At 43.2% G+C, this 18402-nt stretch overlaps 1 protein-coding gene across 1 annotated transcript in view; it reads right to left on the bottom strand.

Annotated features, from left to right (window-relative positions):
* The window catches only part of tle2a (TLE family member 2, transcriptional corepressor a), a 36505-nt gene that overhangs the window by 17499 nt on the left and 604 nt on the right, over positions 1-18402 (bottom strand). The window contains exon 2 of the mRNA XM_070909071.1: positions 8948-9114. Coding sequence (XP_070765172.1) covers positions 8948-9114 — 167 coding nt within the window. The remainder of the gene's footprint in view (positions 1-8947; positions 9115-18402) is intronic.

Below are 18402 nucleotides of genomic sequence, written 5' to 3'. Positions count from 1 at the left end.
GAACCTGTTTGCATATCAGGTACAAGCACACAAACACCTCCCATGTTACCTCTGCAACTCTCTCCCTCTGACTACCTCCGACTCCCCCTCCCTCCCCAGAGAGGTAGTATATTTTGGGCCCTCTGCAGTTTATGCCGACTTGTTTGCGGGCGGCAGATAGATTGATAGGAGGGGTGTGGTGAGGTGGGACGTTGGGGGGGGGGGGGGGGGGGGGGGGTCGTTTGGCGGAGGGAAATTAGAATATGATTAATACTGCAACATTACCCCCAGCCGCAACAGGTAATAACAGCCCCATCCGCTCTCCTTCTCCAGCGCTGCGTGCACACACACACATAATTGACTCATTTATCATTGCCAGCCAGTTGAGGAGAAGAGGGACGAGGGAGGAGAGGGAGAGAGGCAGGACGAAGAGTGGGAGAGGGTGGTGGTGATGGGGGAGGAGGGGGGTAGTGAGGATTAAACCCCCCCCACCCTATAGATTTTATTACAGTGAAATTGCCTCTCGGCAGAAGTCACTCACAGCTGGGCTGAGAACTAATTCGACTGTGTGTGTGTGTGTGTGTGTGTGTGTGTGTGTGTGTGTGTGTGTGTGTGTGTGTGTTCATCACGACATAAACTTGGGATGAGCTTGGAGAAGCAGAGTAATGACTAGACGCACGCGCGCACACACACACACACACGAATAACAGAAACAATTATTGATCGGCACAGAGATAATAAGAGTTATTGTTGTGGAATTCCTATGTTTAAAACGTGTAGCTGTGATTAGGACTGCACCTAAAGATTATTTTGATTGGCGATTAATCAGTAGATTATTGATTTATCACTTAATCCTTGAGTGAATAAAATGTCAAAAAAAACAGTGACAGTGCACATCAAAATGCTCCTCACACAAATGTTTGGCAATTTACTTTGATAGACGATTTCAACAGCTGATTGTCTGTTCAAGTCCGTCTGGGGACCTTTGTTGCATCTCTCTCCCCTCATTTCTCTCTACTCTCACCTGTCTAATAAAGCCATAAAGTGGCCAATAAAAACACATAAGAAACAATTGTTGGCAATTTCTTACGCTATCCGGTCATTTTGAGAGGACAGGGCACTTGTGCAGCTCATGGTGCTTGAAAATTATCCGTTTGTGACCCGAATGCCACATTCACAAATCCACCTCGTCTCATCAGATTTTGTTTTAGCAAATGAGCAGCAGTCAGCCATGCTATTAACTACCACTAAAGAGTCAGGGGAGAAAAATCAATGTCTCTATACCCGTACCAGCAGTCCTCTGTTTTTGGCAAAGCACTCCAGAAACTGCACAATAGCACTACAAGGTTGCATAGCAAATGTACACACACAAACACACGCACACACACACACTTCTCGTGCTTACAGGAAAGACCCCAAGGTCACACTCAAAGAAAAAACCATTCCCCACAAAATGGAAATTACTGTGTGTGTATGTGTGTACCATTATGCGACTGTAGGAGCATAAAAAAGTTGGAGGAGGGAAGAAAATGAGGGAGAGAGGGGAGGAGAGCAGCGAGCAGGAAGTGGGTATTTCATGTCGAAATGATTGCCTGTAATAATTAGTGTTTGGCTCAGCACCATTTACTGAGAGGGGGAGGGAGAGAGGGTTTGGAGGATGGAGAGAGAGACACAGCAACACAGAGAAAAAACAAGACTGAGTGAGCAAGCAAGAGAGAAAGAACCAGTAAGAAAAGAGGAGATATGCCTGTGTGTGTGTGTGTGTGACGGTGGGCTCGGTTCCCCCAATCTTTCACTGGCGGTGACAGGAGATAAGATGATCAGCCGAATGCGCTACAAATCTGCAGCCTGCCAGCCTTCAGACAGCTCTGTCAGTACTGCACTGCTACCACACACACACACACCCACCTTAGAGCACGGCAGCTTTTAGGTGTGCGCGCTTGTACACACTAAAGCAACATACTTACAGCATATGTGCATGTAGGCACACAGATACAGAATGCACACACACACCCACACAAACCTACTAAAGACACACACACACACACACACACACACACACACACACACACACACACACACACACACACACACACACACACACACACACACACACACACACACACACACACACACACACACACACACACTCTAACGAGAGCCTACAGACAGCGAAGCATCTAATTAAGATCCTGCACTTTGTAGAAATGTGCCGACTGCCTTTTTAGTCTCCATGTTTGAAACAGGCTACTGGGTATTGTAAAAATGTCAGCTCTTTCCTTTCCAGCGTTTGTTTTTCTTAACAATACTTTTACTTTCACTATCCCTTCATTGATTGTTTTACTGAAGGAACAAAGACATTTTTCCATAAAACACTTGCTTTCACTTGTTTGAAAATATTTGAGAACATAACTGTTGGGAGAGATAAAATTCAAGAAACCATTTGATTTTCTTTCCACAAAAAGGCACCAGTGTGAGCAGGACTGCAGACACAAAGCATCATTAAATGAGTTGGTGCCAGCTAATAGAATAATAATAATAATAATAATTTTTGATAAAACATAATCAGCTGCATAATCTTTCTGTTAAGTATACAGAAACACAAACAAAGGTTTAATGATGTGGCACATGACTGGTCTCTTACAACACTGTTTTTCTTTTTTACTGTGACAGATATGACATTTCCAGTCATATCAAGGACTCTGTGAAAAACCTCAATACAGATAAAACACTTAGTTGAGTGTTATTTGATCAACGGAATATTAATCTGCAACAATTTCGATAATCAATTTAGTTTACATTACATTTTTCATAAATGTAAATAATTGCTGGTTTGCTCAGTTTTCTATGATAGTTAACTGATTCACTTTACAGTTTGGACAAAAAACAAAGCTTGTGCCAAGACTTTGAATTGAAGTAAGGTGTCAAAAACAGCAGTGATTGGTATCAATACTAAAACTTAGGCTACAACTAATGATCATTTTCATCATCAATTAATCTGCTGTTTATTTTCTCGGTTAATCTATTAATAGTATGGTCTATGAAATGTCAGAAAATAATGACCTATCGAAATTTCCCAGAGCCAAAAGGAGACGTGTTTTTTTGTCGACCAACAGTTCAAAACTCAAAATATTCCGTTTTTGATCATATAAAAACAGAGAAAAGCAGAAAATAGTCACATTTGAAAAGCTGAAAACAGAGAATGTTTTGCATTTTTGCTCAAGGAATAACTTATATAACAACCAAAATTGTTCATTTTCTACATCCTGATAAACATCATTGTCAGAAAATAAACATTTTTAATGTGAAAACATTTTCTAGCAAATCACTCAGCACTAAACCTAGTGATCCTTATTAATCCTGACATACTGCTACCAAGTCTGGTTCCACCATCACTTGTTCTGCAGTCTGGAGCCCATCGTTGTCTTGGCAAATAAGCATCATAAGTGACACAAGTGTTATGCAAATACAGAGCTACCAGCCAGTGAACACACATACAGAGATGGGAGCCACGTAGTGACTGCACCAGTGTCGTGCCTTTACAGTGTGTGGACCATTTAGCCCGCCAGCCTCCAGGTATGTGACTGTTCACTTTACATCACATTAACTATTGATCAACCGTTCCTCTCTGCGCCACTGGAAAAACCTTCAGCTTCTCTCTCTTCAAAACACACACACGGGACCCACCCAACTCGCCTGCATGCTCTTTCATCATCTCTCAAGGGTGTGTACAAGAGCAAATACACACACCTACACACACGCACACCAAACAAAGCTGGGATGTTGTCGCACAATAGCAGGCCAACCATACACCTCTGTGCTGCCTGACTCACTGTAAAGGCTGCTCTTTCATAAATGTTTGACACGTACACACACAAACACACAATTAAAAAGAGGGAGAGGTTGTATCACACAAACCAAACCACAAATAAATTGCATACGTAGCTATGAAAACCCTCAGCCCTCCCTAAAGCAAATATAATTTCATCATTTGGTGAGTGACAAACGGTCAGAGCACCTCTGTGTTTAACTGCCTATTTTATCTGATTATATCTGAATACACAGCCTTTCTGGATACATGTGCTCTAAAGACACTCAGCTTCCTCCTCCAGACCTTTATTCAGTGCAGTTCAGACACTACTCAGCTTAGGTGAATGGGCATTTACATTACTGTAGGCATGGATATTCAAGTTAACGCTGTTGATTTTTAAAACGGTTAACCGCAGTTAACTCCAAGGTTTGACCAACAGCCCAAAACTCTTGCAGTGCAAATTCTTACATTTGAGAAGGTGGACCCATTAAATGTAATTCTCTGTCAATTGACTAAATAAACACATTTTTTCAGCTCTACTGAGGATTATTTTCATTAATGATGATCTATTAACAATTCCTCTGATTACTTGCTCTATACAATGTTCAAAAATAATAAAAAGTGATCACAATTTCTCAAAGCCCAAGGTGACGTCTTCAGATTCTTTGTTTTGCCCAAAATCTCACATTTGAGAAGCCAGAACCAGCCGATGTTTGGCACCTTTGGCTGATAAATGATAAAACTATTAACCATAACTTTCTGTCACTCGACTAATCGATTACCTGACAAATTATTTCAGCACTACTGCAAATGATGACGACCTGAGATTTTATATGAACGAGGTAAAACACAAGTTCATAGTGTCTTCTGTCTGAAAGGGGTGTCTGGCCACTATCGCCAGTCTCTCTGTTTGCTACTGCGTGCTACAGCAAAATGTAGCATTTGATACGGTGATGGGCAAATATTTGACATAAAGATGACACACACACACACACACACACACACACACACACACACAGTGTGTGAGGCAGCAGTTACTACTGCCATGTAGTAGAGGCAGAGAGGAGTGGAGGGGCTCGTAAGTGATGAGTGGCAGCATGTTAGCGCAGAGTGGAGATCGTACTCTGCAGACCACACACACACACAGGTTGCATTATGACTGATATATGGCTGTGTGTGTTTATAGAAAGGGAATTACAGTAATGAGAGCTCTGTGTCAGCAGCTCCTCCCATCTCCCCTCAGTCTGCTGATTACAGCCTGTTTAGATAGTTAACACACAGCAGAAATCAGAGCAGCTGACCAGCCAATGACCCTTTAATTAATTAACCCTTCCCTTTCTTTAGCTTCCTTAGTAATCTTCCTCATCCCTTCATGCCAACCACGGACATGCCAAACAAAACCAACACACAAATTTAGAAACGCACCCTGCCACCCACCCACCCACCCACCCACGCACGCACCCACACACACACACACACACACACACACACACACACACACACACACACACACACACACACACACACACACACACACACACACACACACACACACACACACACACACACACACACACACACACACACACACACACACACACACACACACACACACAGCTCATCAACGCTAATCCCTTCCCTCTGTCTCTTTCCTGCCATCTAATCCAACATCTATCAGAATCCAGCCACCTTCTCTGCAGACAAAATACACAACTAAGCCCTGCTATTTCTGGACAACATCTATTTGTGTGTGTGTGTGTGTGTGTGTTAAGCACATGCATCAGATTGGAGAGTCTGTCTGAATGGGTCAGTGTGTCCTGTGTGTTTACCTGCAGTGTCAATAGTATCCAAGGTGGTCTGATTACATGAAGTTGTAGCCTGGGTTCAGACGTGGATCTGTGTTCAACCTGTCTGCTGTAGGACTAAACAAGGCCGCTGCTAATCCTACTGGCCGCTACCTGTCTGGACCTTTCCTTTACGTTGGGAAAGCAAACTGACATCGAACGGCTTCTAAGAGTTACGCCATAATGAAACGAGTCAAGTGGGTTTACTCTGCTGCTTGAGATGTTAAAGGATGACTCCGGTTTTTACCACATAATGGTGGTTTTATGACCTGAAAGTGGCATATGGCTCAAGAATTTGACATGCATGACTGGGCTCCTTGGAGACAAAAACAAAAAGCCAAAGTATAATTACCTTCATCCATATTTCAGCTGCATGTCATCATCATCAACATGGCAAGTATTTGAAATTCATTTGAAAAGTCAATCATTAATCAAAACATTTGTCCCAAATTAGCATATTAACCCAGTTGCCACTTTATGAGGTACACCTAGCTTATATTTTGTCAACCTTTATTGATATAAATGGGGTGGACAAAATACTAGAAACATCTCTCAAATAAAAGAACACAATAAAGTTCAAGACCACCAAACTGTAGCCTCTAAAATGACCATAAACTTTTTATTATAACCTTCATGAAGGAAGGATTTATTGCAGGACTGTAGGCATTACTTACTAGGTGTAGCTAATAAAAGTGTGTGGCGGATGTACGTAAAGTCACGTAATACAACTGCTATTAAATGTCTTCCACTGTTTTGCTTTACATCAGACTCAAATGTGGAAAACAATACATTAAATAACAAACGTATTCGACTAATTTGACTTGATGTGGAATAATTCATCGCGACTGCAAAAGTTTGTGAAATGATAACAGTGTAATCATATTATCACAATACTACTGCATTAGTTTTCAATGGTAGATGCTCCAAATTAATTTGTTAAAAATCAAAAGGCAGCAGTATTTGTTGTTGCTGTGTCTTTACAACACGAGCAGCAGCTCAAGTTATCAGCCAGCAAAACCAGTCATCCCAAGTAACAGGTTCATACCTCTGCCAGATTAAACATACATCTGACAGATATGTTAAAAAAGACGTCTGATAACACAATCTGTTCCAATAACTGTTGCTATTGTTATGAGCTATGGTTACAGTGTCAGCTTTCAGTTGTAGTCATATGCAGTGTATTAATCTGCTGTGTGTTTGTTCCTGTGGGCTGTTAGAGAAGACTGTAGGAAGGTTAAACAAATCTTTCCTGGAAACCTGAACCTGGCCTGCTAAAACAGTGTGCCGTGGTATTGAAACTGGAAGATGCAGATGGAATCACAAGCTCGCTCTTGCTCCCAATCGTGTTCTTAATCTCACATTCATCTATTGTTTATCCTGCTCGCTAGTTCTCAATACCAGTGCTTGGCAAGAGGGCGACGCTCCAGGTGTTTTGTAACACGAGGTGTAACGTTGAACGGCTGCCAGTGGAGCTGATCACACCGTCTCTACCAACAGATCCAGGGGTGACTCATGTTCACTGAATGGCTTGATTTGTCTAGGTCAGTGCTGCTCAAAAGGTGGTTCATGGGAGCTCTGCAAATATTTTTTCGGGGGGGCTTTTTCAAAAATGTCACAGGGTGATAACCTTGGTTCATCCTCTGATTCACTGAGTACACAAGACATTCTCCCACACTGAAACAAAATTCAATGTTCATCCAGATGACCAAACAGATATCAAAAAGGATATCAAGCTCAGGAGGTGTCCAGTATCACATCCCCTGGTGTTGTGCTGGAAACACATAGGTCTGCGAGACCTAATCTGGCAGTGGTTCATGAGGTAGGACTGGACAATAATCACCAGGAAACACATGCACATCTATAATGTTGTTGCAGTTTCTGACTAGAAATATTCTGCAAAACAAACACACCCACACTGCTATCTCATTCCCATTCTTTTATCATATGTGTACATGGCAACAGGTCAACCACAAAATGGTCTTCCTCAGACAAAAGGTTTTCATATCCGTGTAGAATAAAAAGAAGAATTGGGACTAGATAGCAGTGTGTAGAGTATTTTCTTTGTCTTTTAGGACAAGACAACAAAATCAATTATCATCAAGTTATGACATTCTCTCCATCCTAAAATGAACTCCTATTGAAGTTTTCAATAAATTAATTGTTAACCTGCAATAGCTACAACAACCAGTGACATGTAACCAGAAGTTCAGCTAACCAATCAGTCAAGATCCCAGTATCTTTAACTGGTCATACTGCAATTACACAGGACAAACATATCAGAAGTGAGTCAACATGATAAAAGCAAATACATGCGCTAACTAATGTATTGAAAAATACTCATCGTTATACTTTTCATCACCAAATTAAAGTTGATAATATTGATACAGATTTTAGGTCCCATCTTTCAGTCCTTTTCCTATAAAAAGTAGCTGCGTGTGTGGATTCAGGCATTCTAGACTCAGTGTTGGTTGGACTGTGATTTTGAGCTTGTGGTGAGCAGAATGGACAGAGGGATAAGGGGAAACACACACACACACACACAGGCATTTGTGTGTACAGGGAAGCGGCAGTAGCCACAGGGGTTAGAGGGGCTGTGGACGAGGGCGCGGTACAAAAGAAGTTTGAAGTGGGACAGAAAGGGAGGGAGGGGAGATTCTGGCTGGCTAAATCAAAGCAGGATGAGAGGAGAAGAGAGAGGGGGTGGGGACCCTGTGAAGGTGTGCCACGAGAACAGAGACGGGAGGGAGAGAGGGCTGGGACTCCACAGCCAGCCCAAATCCCACATTCAAAAAGGCATTCTGGACACATTCCTGCACATCAAGCACACCATACAGTAATGCAAAAAGAGTCACCTGCATATATACCCCTATTGGTCCAGGAAACTGTGCCAAGAACGTTAGTCAAAACATCACATATCCTTGCATTATCTCAGAGAGCGTGTGTGTATGTATGTGTGTGCATGTACATGTGTAACACAGCGGAGCAAGAGAGGACGGGGAAAAAAAGTCAAATCTAGCTCAACTTTTACCACAACCTCTCAGTTGTCCATACAGAGCATGAAACTATTGTTGCCGTGAATCCCTTTCTCAGGGTATTTTGAAACGCAGTGCAGTGTTTTGGCGTCTGATACGCCTTCAAACTCATGTACCTATTAATCAAACCGGCTTTCCTGGATCACATTTTATCATCTCACCTGTACCTGAAGCAGCCTCTTGCATTTTTTGTGCTGTTTTTACTCTGAATCAGTAACACAGAGGGGAAATTTGAGGGGAAACATCAGCACACATACTGTAGAAAACTCCCAAACACCCACCTGTGGTACTGGGTCTGGAGGAACTGAAACTCCTCCTTGATGCGGTCCAAAGTTTCTGGGTAGGTTAGTTTCAGTGACTGGGGCGTCCCTGATGCCGCTGCCGCCGCCGCCGCTGCTGCAGCTGCCACCACTGAGGCGGAGGACCCCGGGGGTGGCTGCAGAGGTGCCTGAGAAGAGAGGAAACAGCCAACTTAGGGATTTCACTTTGAACATTTACAAGTGCAGGATAATTGCCAAAAAACAAATCATTCTTGACATCTGATTTCAAAATTGCGTCAATATCCTCGGGCCAACGGTTGAGTGATTTTCTGTGTAATATGGTAAAAGAAAAGCTTCACTCACGCAGGTTCTTCAAACTAAAGAGCTGCATCTACAAAGAACATCACAAAACCACCACAGGAAGCAAAGATCTATACGAGCACCATATCTGTATGTGCACGCCAGCATGCCTGTGTGTAACTATTGTGTGAGGCTGTCTATAACAGAGACACTGTCAGCGCCAGCAGAGCCAGATGTGAACGGGTCACCAAGACTTGGATGGGAGGGGGGGGGTACAAGAGCTTCTTAGCCAAATGAGCATACTTTGTTTAATTGCAAGTCTGAGTAGAAGAAAGAAATAAAGAGAGAAAAAGAGCGGTGGGAGGGAGAAATGAGAGGGGAAGAAAGACCCCATCGTGGCAGAAGACCCCTCCCAACCCTGTGCTTAGTCTCCCAACTCTGCAGGGTTCAGAGCAATTAGGAGACTACAACCATAGGGGTAATGCTGCAGGACAGGCAGACAAAAGGGGGCTGAGAGCTGGACTAGGAGGGTGGTGGGGGCTGTCCGTCTGTCAGTCTATTTGGCTCTCTGTCAAAATAACAGAGTGCAGAGGCCAACAGGGGCCTGGGACAGCCGGTTCACAAGCGTCACGATGGTCAAGTATGACGGTGAGGTTAAGTGGTAGTAATATACTGTAATTTTCTTGCAGGAATGCGCAGAACAGTTTTAATATGGCTCTGTTATTTCATTAGAGGTCTTGTCACGGATTCAAACACTATTTGCTCTTTTTTCCGCCTGTGATGAGAGGTGTAAAGAGGGAAGATGGTGGCAGGACATAGTTTTTATGTCAAGTAGAATTGCTTGATCAGATTAAAAAAACGACAGAAGCTATTGCCTAACCTTTTATAGAATAAGCCTGTAATGTTGTTGGATTTGTGGAGGATTTTTAATTTCAACATGCTTGTAACATTTGCAGATACATTTTCTAAAAACATTTGTGTAAGAGCTTTATGTGGAGTGGACACTGTTACAATCCAGCCACACTTTTCTTAAACTCCAGCAGATTGCAGATACAACCTGCCAACCAGTGCCACACACAACATATTCACCTAGAAGAAGGGTAGTGGAAGAGGGCAACTAATTTTCTGAACGTGAATCCTTAACTGGCAGTCATGTAGCTTTGCTTGCCTTTCTCTGGCTCCCCGGGGATTTATTATAATGTACCTAACTTCTTTGTACCACTTGGAATAAATAGAAGTCAAGAAATATAGCTATGTGTTTTTTAGACATTCCTCTTTGCAGGTATGTTCATTACAACATTTTCCAAACAGAGCCTGGTTGTAAGTTATGAAAACTATCCAGACTGGACAGGAGCAGAGGTTTCTTCCCTAAAGTATTTCTTCTATTCCTCCTCGTTCTGAGACTTTTGCCTTTGCTTATTCAGTCCCTTCCCTTGCATGTCTCATGTAATAATTTCCCATGTCGACTACTACACAGCTTCTATCCAAAGACTCAATCAGCTGGCTCCCTGGCTCAAAATGTTATAAAAACCTATGTATAAGATGATTTTGTGAATTTATGTTGAGCAAATAATTGTATGTAAGGAAACAATGCTAGAAGGGATGCATGCCTATACATTTGTCATGACTCGCATCGTCTTGTGAGGTTTGGTTTGATCGCACCGCTAAGGACAACACAGTGAAACTTCCCAAAGACAATCTGCCCACTTTTCAATGGAGTTCAGTGACAGTAGGCATACATGTGGGTAGCCCTGAATGACATCAGTAATGATTAATCTAGATTAAAAAACAACAACCCACATCTCAAATGTTGATGTCCTACACATAAACAATGTCTGTCACGCATTAATGATGTTTAATGAACAAGTTAATCACTTAACTAATGCCAAAAAGAAAGCCAGGGAGAGTGAGTGAAAGATGTTTGAGGCGTTTGCATGTTGGCATGATGAGAGCAGAGTGTGCAAGCAACTCCAGTCCATACATGCATGTGTAAGGAAACGTGTTATATCCACAGGTGTGTAGATAAGTGACAATGTACAGAGGGGGAGAGAGAGACGGAAAGAAAACTTGGAAGGTGTTTCAGCAGGTGAAACATTATCAAAAGGGAGGAAAGCAAATACAGAAGAAAGGAGAGCGTGAAGAGGAGAGGGGAAAAAAAGATATGATGGATGGAGAGTAAAAATGGATGGGTAATATAGGTGAGACTAGCAAGTGAGAAAGTCAGAAATATACAGAAAAGAGGAAAAGACTGAGAATGTGTTTTGAAAGGAGAAGAGAAATGGAAAGAAAGACAGAAACAAAAAAAGAAGATAGGAGAGGGGCTGTGGCCTCATTGTTCCTCTTTCTAACAAGCTGCTCTCAATCTGTCGGCCAGATCCCCCTCCTAGAGCACACACACACACACTTTCCTTTACACGCCGACCCACCATTACACACACAAGCACACACTCAAAAGATACACACACACACACTTTGTCAATCTTGCTCACACGTACACACTCCCCTTTCCTCACACAAAAAGCCATGATTAAACACACACACACACACACCCACCCCTCCTCTTTCACACAACACACACACACATACAGAGCAATTACTCTTCACAGGGAGAAAAAAAAGAGCACCAAGGCCATTTTATAGGAGGATGGTAGGAGGAAGAAAGAGGTGACTATCCTTCTTCCCTCTCCTTTTTATTACTCCATTTCTTCTTAACATTTTTCTTGGTTTTCTTTTTTTAACATAGCCATGTCTCCAGAGGACAGGTGAGAGGAGAGGGATCATCCTCCTCAGAAATGGAGGCATGGATGAGGCATAGAAAGAGTTGGTCTATTTTCAAGTGACATTCAAGAGAGGAAGAGAATTTTTTGTTTTTTTTGTTTTGGTAGAGGAAACCACCGTCTCTCTGCTGGCTCAGCCACTCAGGACCTTACACAGAACTCCAGTCTGCTGGTTTGGTTTGTTGTTATGATGATTCACACCAGACTAGACTGGACCCATGTGACCAATGCTGTCGCTGAAACAGCCAAGCATAGATCATATCCCAGCATGCATAACCTCTTTCCTACTCATTACATCTCCTATAAACCACTGCCATTAGTCTGTTCCAACTTGTGATCCGGCAAACAGCTGAGCTGGCTTTAAAGTGAGAGGTCAGGTGGTCGAGCTGACCTGGTGACCTCTGGGAATGGATCTAGGCTGGGAGCCCCACCTGATAATCCTACACTCAGTTATTCCCTCCCTCTCGGCTGTGTTCTGGCTTGAAAGCAAACAAGAGGCATGCCGTCTGCCCTTGAACAAAGCTTACATAGACTGAAAATCGCTGTTACACAATTACAGGCTAGATCTTTCTGTGGCTCATGCAATCGTAAAGTCAGGTTCTGTAATACTGAGGAAGGATTGCATGAGGTATGACGGTGTGAGGAAGGAAAGCTTTTCTCTGATATGATTAGAGATCATCTGATTACTGTTAAAATAAATCGGTGGGGAGGTGTTTACAGGCCCGAGCAGCCCAGTGTTGTTACCAGTGCAGCTGTGATCTGTTCTGTTCCAGAAAGCCAGCAGAGAAAGTTATAGGCTAAAGTTAGGGGGTTTAAGGCCACTTATTGCTTAAGCTCAATGAGGAAGGCCCAGATATGACCCTGTCACATCAGATGTATAGGTGTGCACACACACGCTCACACTAATCTCTCTCTTAGCCCTGGGAGGCCTAAGTCAATTGCAATGATTAAAAGAGGACCTCATGATGAGGGGATGAGAGTGGGAGCGTGAACGAGTCATCTACGGGAACAGAAATGATTTAAATCAGACCTCGCATCCCTTTAGTGGGATAGGATAGGAGACAATCCAATAAGGCTGTTTTAAATATGCTAACTGGCGAGAAACAGCTGAACGCCAACCGCAACGCTGTGCTAGCAGGGCTGCAACATAACAGATCAGGTTGTATGCTCTGCACGCACACACACACACATTATATCCAAGGTCACATGCAACAAAACCCATGGATGCAAAGACACGTACACAAGTGCACAAACGAATGTATGCACATAAAAGAATGGTGCAGAAAACCAGATCTGCACACATTAAATTCTGACGTGAAGGGGCCATTAACAGTGTGGCATTCTCTGAATGAAATCATTCCTGTTTTCATTTGAGTTACCTCTAATTACACCGCAAGCAACTAACCACTATGACCTCACATCCTTGCTCTAACCCCCCACCCTCAAAAAAACATGTCCCCACACACACACACAGACACACAGACACACACACAGACACACACACAGACACACACACACACACACACACACACACACACACACACACACACACACACACACACACACACGAGACTACACGCCCACACATGCCCACTACAAAACACTAAGTGGATGTGTGTACGATGCAGTTTTCCACAAGTATTTACAAGCACACATGCATGCACTTTATTGTATTTGCACATGACTGTTGCTCCTACGTCAATATCACTGGGAATCCGCAAGATGTGTCTCAATTCTCACAAGCCACACTGACCCACAGTGATACATAATTTGCTAATGGAGCTGAAATGGGGCCATCAGTGTTATGATGTGGTTGTGTGACCATAAGAATATTAGGTTCACTTAAAGGAACACTCCTCTGTGTCTTCGTACGGCTGCAGAAGATGAGAGGGAGAAATAGATTTCTCTTGGATGATCTCTCACATTCTCCTTCCTTTCTTTTGCAATTTTCACCAGTGAAAATGTGTTTTTTCACAGATTTCAAAAGATTCTTCCAAGTTCTTTTATACACAAAGCTGCCACTGCGTTGTGATGAGTGATGCCACGTTCTTGTTTCTTTTCTGCCATATTGCATTCCTCACTACATAAATCCCCAACACTGATTGTGCCCAGCTTTGGCCAGAGACTCTAGCTTACAACAAACTTCCACTGGTGGCTAAACAAGTTTAAACTCAACATAAAATTTTGCCTGTTCACACAAAAACAAGACTAAGAGTCTGCAGGCATGCTAGCGGCTATGAGACGGTACTTGAACTGAGCTAAATGCTAACATCAGCATGCTAACATGCTTACAGTGGCAATGCAAACATGCCGATGCCAAGCAGGTATAAGGTTTACCATGTTAAACATCTTAGTTTAGTGTGTTAGCATGCTAACATTTGCCACAAACCAAAAACTGACGTGATTAAAATATTGACCTACTGATGATGTAGATGAAAAGTCTGATGGTCACAAAAATTATTTCAAAACCACAAATGTGAACCTCATGATGGCACCAGTGGGATTTATCGCCTGGGCACCGTGAACGTCTGTACAAAGTTTCATCATTGAGATATGTCAGTCTGGAACTAAGCGGTGGATCAACTGACTCATAGCCATCCCTCAAGCCGTGCCGCCAGCATGGCTAAAGAAATACAATGCCAAATGTTTAGATCACAGTTTTTTATTTGTTTAATCTGAGCTTGATCTCTCTGTCTGCCTCCTTTAGCTGAAGAAGATGCTGTGCTGCTGGCTGCAGCCTCCCTTCATATAGCTCGGCCCATTAGTCAGGCCACTAATTACACTGCTTACCCACAGAGTCGATCATCAGAGTAAACACCCACCAAGCTCTCTCTCTTCCCCCCTCTCATCTGACTACCACCAAGGACGCAGTGACAGTAGGTCTAACCCAGAATAGCATTCCTGAATGTGTATCTCTGTGTATCCACCCACACACGCCTCAACACACCGCCCCGTCTCTGAGAGCCATGAAACATGTCAATACACCGTCCTGTCTCAAAGGCGTTTGAAGTTAAAGCTTCTTATATCAAATTATTCAAATACAACTGTCAACATTCAGCGGTGGTTTGCATTGTTAAAGCGTCTTGCAGTGGGGAAGAAAAGACACAGGTTTGTTGCTCCCCACCCCCCCATCTTACATCAAGTGGCTATCTGCTTGGCTCTGTGCTGGAGAAACGTGCTGGTAATCTCTCAATGGTTCCTGCACTTAGAGGGGAGGGGCTGCCAGGCACCTGTTTCATTAGCACATCTTTCTTTCTCAGCCCCCCCCCCCCCCCCCCCCCGCCCACCCGACTCCCTCCACCTCCTCATTCCTCTCTCCTTCCTCCCACAAGCCTCGTTATTCAAATTTCCCTGCTGTCAGCCCACATTAGCGAAGCGCCACAGTTTGCCTGTCAGCTGGCTTAATTGCTGGAGGTGCCTTCTTTTATTAGGTAACCCCCTCAGCTCGTTTGTTCCTTCCACCGAGACGCACCTCCACAACAGCTTGTGTAAACCTGAGATCCCTTCAGCCTCTTTTCCTTCATTTTCTCCTGCCCTCTCTCTCTCTCCATCTAATCGGTGGCTGAGCAAAGCAGGCGAGCTCCTGATCGATAGCCACATTCTCTCCACCGGACAACGGTGGTGATAAAGAGCTAAAAGCCTGATAGGACTGGGGAAGTGGAGGCTTTCTTTATGCTAGCTCTGAGGACGGAGATGAGAAGGCCTCGTCTCATACTCTCCCCACAAGAGTCTGTGTCTACTACCTGACCATATCCATCTTTACTGAACAGATTTTAATTTATAAAGACCACCTCCTTGAAGGGGTTGGGGCAATGAGAAGAGATACATTCATTAGAGATTTAGGCCATGGTCACACTTAGGAATATTTAGTTGAAAACAATTTTTTTTGCCTTCCTTCCATAATGCATTACATTTCTCAATTTTATTATACAGCCACCAACTTCCTACCAAATCACTGTTGACATGACGACATGTTAGAAACCTGTCTAATCATTGTATGTCCTCATAGATTATAAAACATTATCAAAATAGGTATGAAAGACGGCCTAAACTACAAAAATTGAACCAATGTTCACAATAGTAGCCTCCTAACAAACCCCTCCCCCAGCCCAGGGTATTGTGCAGGATAAAATGGTTGGTAGAGGGCTGGTGGTTTGGATGTCTTTCATCACTCACTGATAAATCTATTACCTCCCACAGATCAGGTCTTGTTTGTCTTAGTTGTGTGTTATTTTAAATGTGTATATGTGTTCTGAAGTGTGACTCCTAGAGTATAAATCGTCCCAGATGCTGACCGACAACCACCACAGCATGTCCGGTAAGAACTTCAAATCCTTCACTAGGGTTAGTTTAATGCACCAGGGCAAAGTTACAGTCCTCTTCTCTTTTCATTACAAGTGTCAGTAACGTGTGGTTTCTACAGAGGAGACGAGAAATGAACACAAATGATATGTTACCATCATTCAATTGTTAGTTTCTCATTTGAATACAATTTTGAATTCTGCTTTGATGTTTTGCTTTCTTCTTCATATCCATTTCTGTCCGTCTCTACAGCATAGCCTACGTTTTTTTTGTCACTGTGGCAGATTTGAAAGAACATTAAGGATTTAAGACAGCCAGCCATGCCTGCCATGTCCTATACACTTCTCAGCTAGTCTACCACATTTGGCAAAAATCCCAAAACCATCTGGGCACATACGACGGGCTGAAGCATTTTCACGACAGTTTCCATGTCGTGTTTGTGTAATGTGGACACCACCGCGTCATTACATCTGTGCACATCATTAGACGTTTAATCTCTGGTGTGGAGAAGTTCACCACACCAGAGGTATGTACTGTATTTAGTCAGTACATATACTAAATGTTCAAGATGCGTGATTAAAACACCAACTGAAATTCAAATCTGTTTATCTGTTGCACTTTACACCATAGAAAGTATGCCTAATGAATCTGTGTGTGCTCTATAAAAAGGTTCAAACAGGTGATTACCAAGTTCATATTTTATATGGACCACCATGAAAGAAGATCTGCTATTAACATGCAGATTAAACGACATGCTAACTGGTAGATACCAGCCACGAAGTCTCTTGTTCAGAACCTGAAAATGAGTGTGAAATGAATGTGGCACAATTTTTAATCATAATTTGATAAAAATAACTATATATATTTGTTAATATGGGTCACATGTTTTGTGTAATATATGGGTCACATCCTTCAGAGCACACCAGTAGCCGGCGATGACAGGTTACCGCCAGCCTAGCATTTCAGGGATTAAACAGTTTGCCGGGTTGGGTGGCCCTTCACTCCGAGGTGCAAACAAGAGCTACCGATGGCCAGACACTTTCTTAGGATGGCTGTCTCACACGGTACCGTTGAGATCCGTGCAGGGTTGAAGTGAAACAGGGCCGCTGGCCTAAAACATTCCAGCCAGACCCGCCGCAGTCTGCTCCTGTCACCCTGGGACGCCTGCCCATACATTAAGATGTGGTTTGGAGCTCTCACAGGAACACAGCGAGGAGAGGCTGGATGAGAGGGATTGGGTTTACAGTGCAAACCACAGACCCACAGTCTGCCTCCTGCCCTGCCTTCCTGCAGTCAGCTATACTACATACACAGCTGCTGGTGTGTGTGTGTGTGTATGTGCTGTATGTTTGGCTAGAGGGGACTCACAAGATCCCTTTATCACTCAAAGGAAGTACGGGCTGAAATAAAAGTTACTACGCATGATGGTGGTGCAATTAAAGCATTATGCAAACACACAATAGCTACAAAAATGTAAACAATGTGTCTTTACCTGTTTGAATGAATTTGTGAGAAGAATTAATTAAAGTGGCATACACAAACATAAAGTTATACTTCACAGTGTGCTCAATCTGGTTTCAATGCATGGGACATGAATGTCAAACCACTATCAGGGGTGGGGTGCAGGGTGGCATGGCTGAGGGATGGAGATGAGGGTTAGGCAAATGAGCAGGTCTTAATTGATACTTCACACAGCTGGAGGACCGGTGTTTATGTATTTCAGTCGGCTCAAAAGCTCTCCACCTAACTCGACTAAAACAAATTAAAGCCATGCAGCATGAACGTCACTCGTAACCTCGCGGAGATCTATCTCAAAAACACAGACAGCATGCCAATGTCTCTTTCATTTTTACAGCCACATTACTGGCCGCCACAGAGGACTTTAAGCAGCCGTGGTCAGCTTCTTGAAAAAGGGGGGCAGCTTCTAGTTCTCAATCTATCAAATCAGTCAGTCAGGGGCATGAATCACCCTTGATATGATTGAAAAGAAATAAAAAGGCAGATTTTTTTGGGGGGGAAAATGACTGGCTCTTGAAAAGGGCAGACCCTTGAGTGAAGGTGTCAACAACCCAAAGCTGACTCACTCCCCCCCCCCCC

This window comes from Enoplosus armatus, chromosome 7 (assembly GCF_043641665.1).
Source record: "Enoplosus armatus isolate fEnoArm2 chromosome 7, fEnoArm2.hap1, whole genome shotgun sequence".
NCBI classification, from domain to species: Eukaryota; Metazoa; Chordata; class Actinopteri; order Centrarchiformes; family Enoplosidae; genus Enoplosus; species Enoplosus armatus.
The sequence above is the reverse complement of the archived record's forward strand: the minus strand, read 5'-3'. Positions and strand labels throughout refer to the sequence as shown.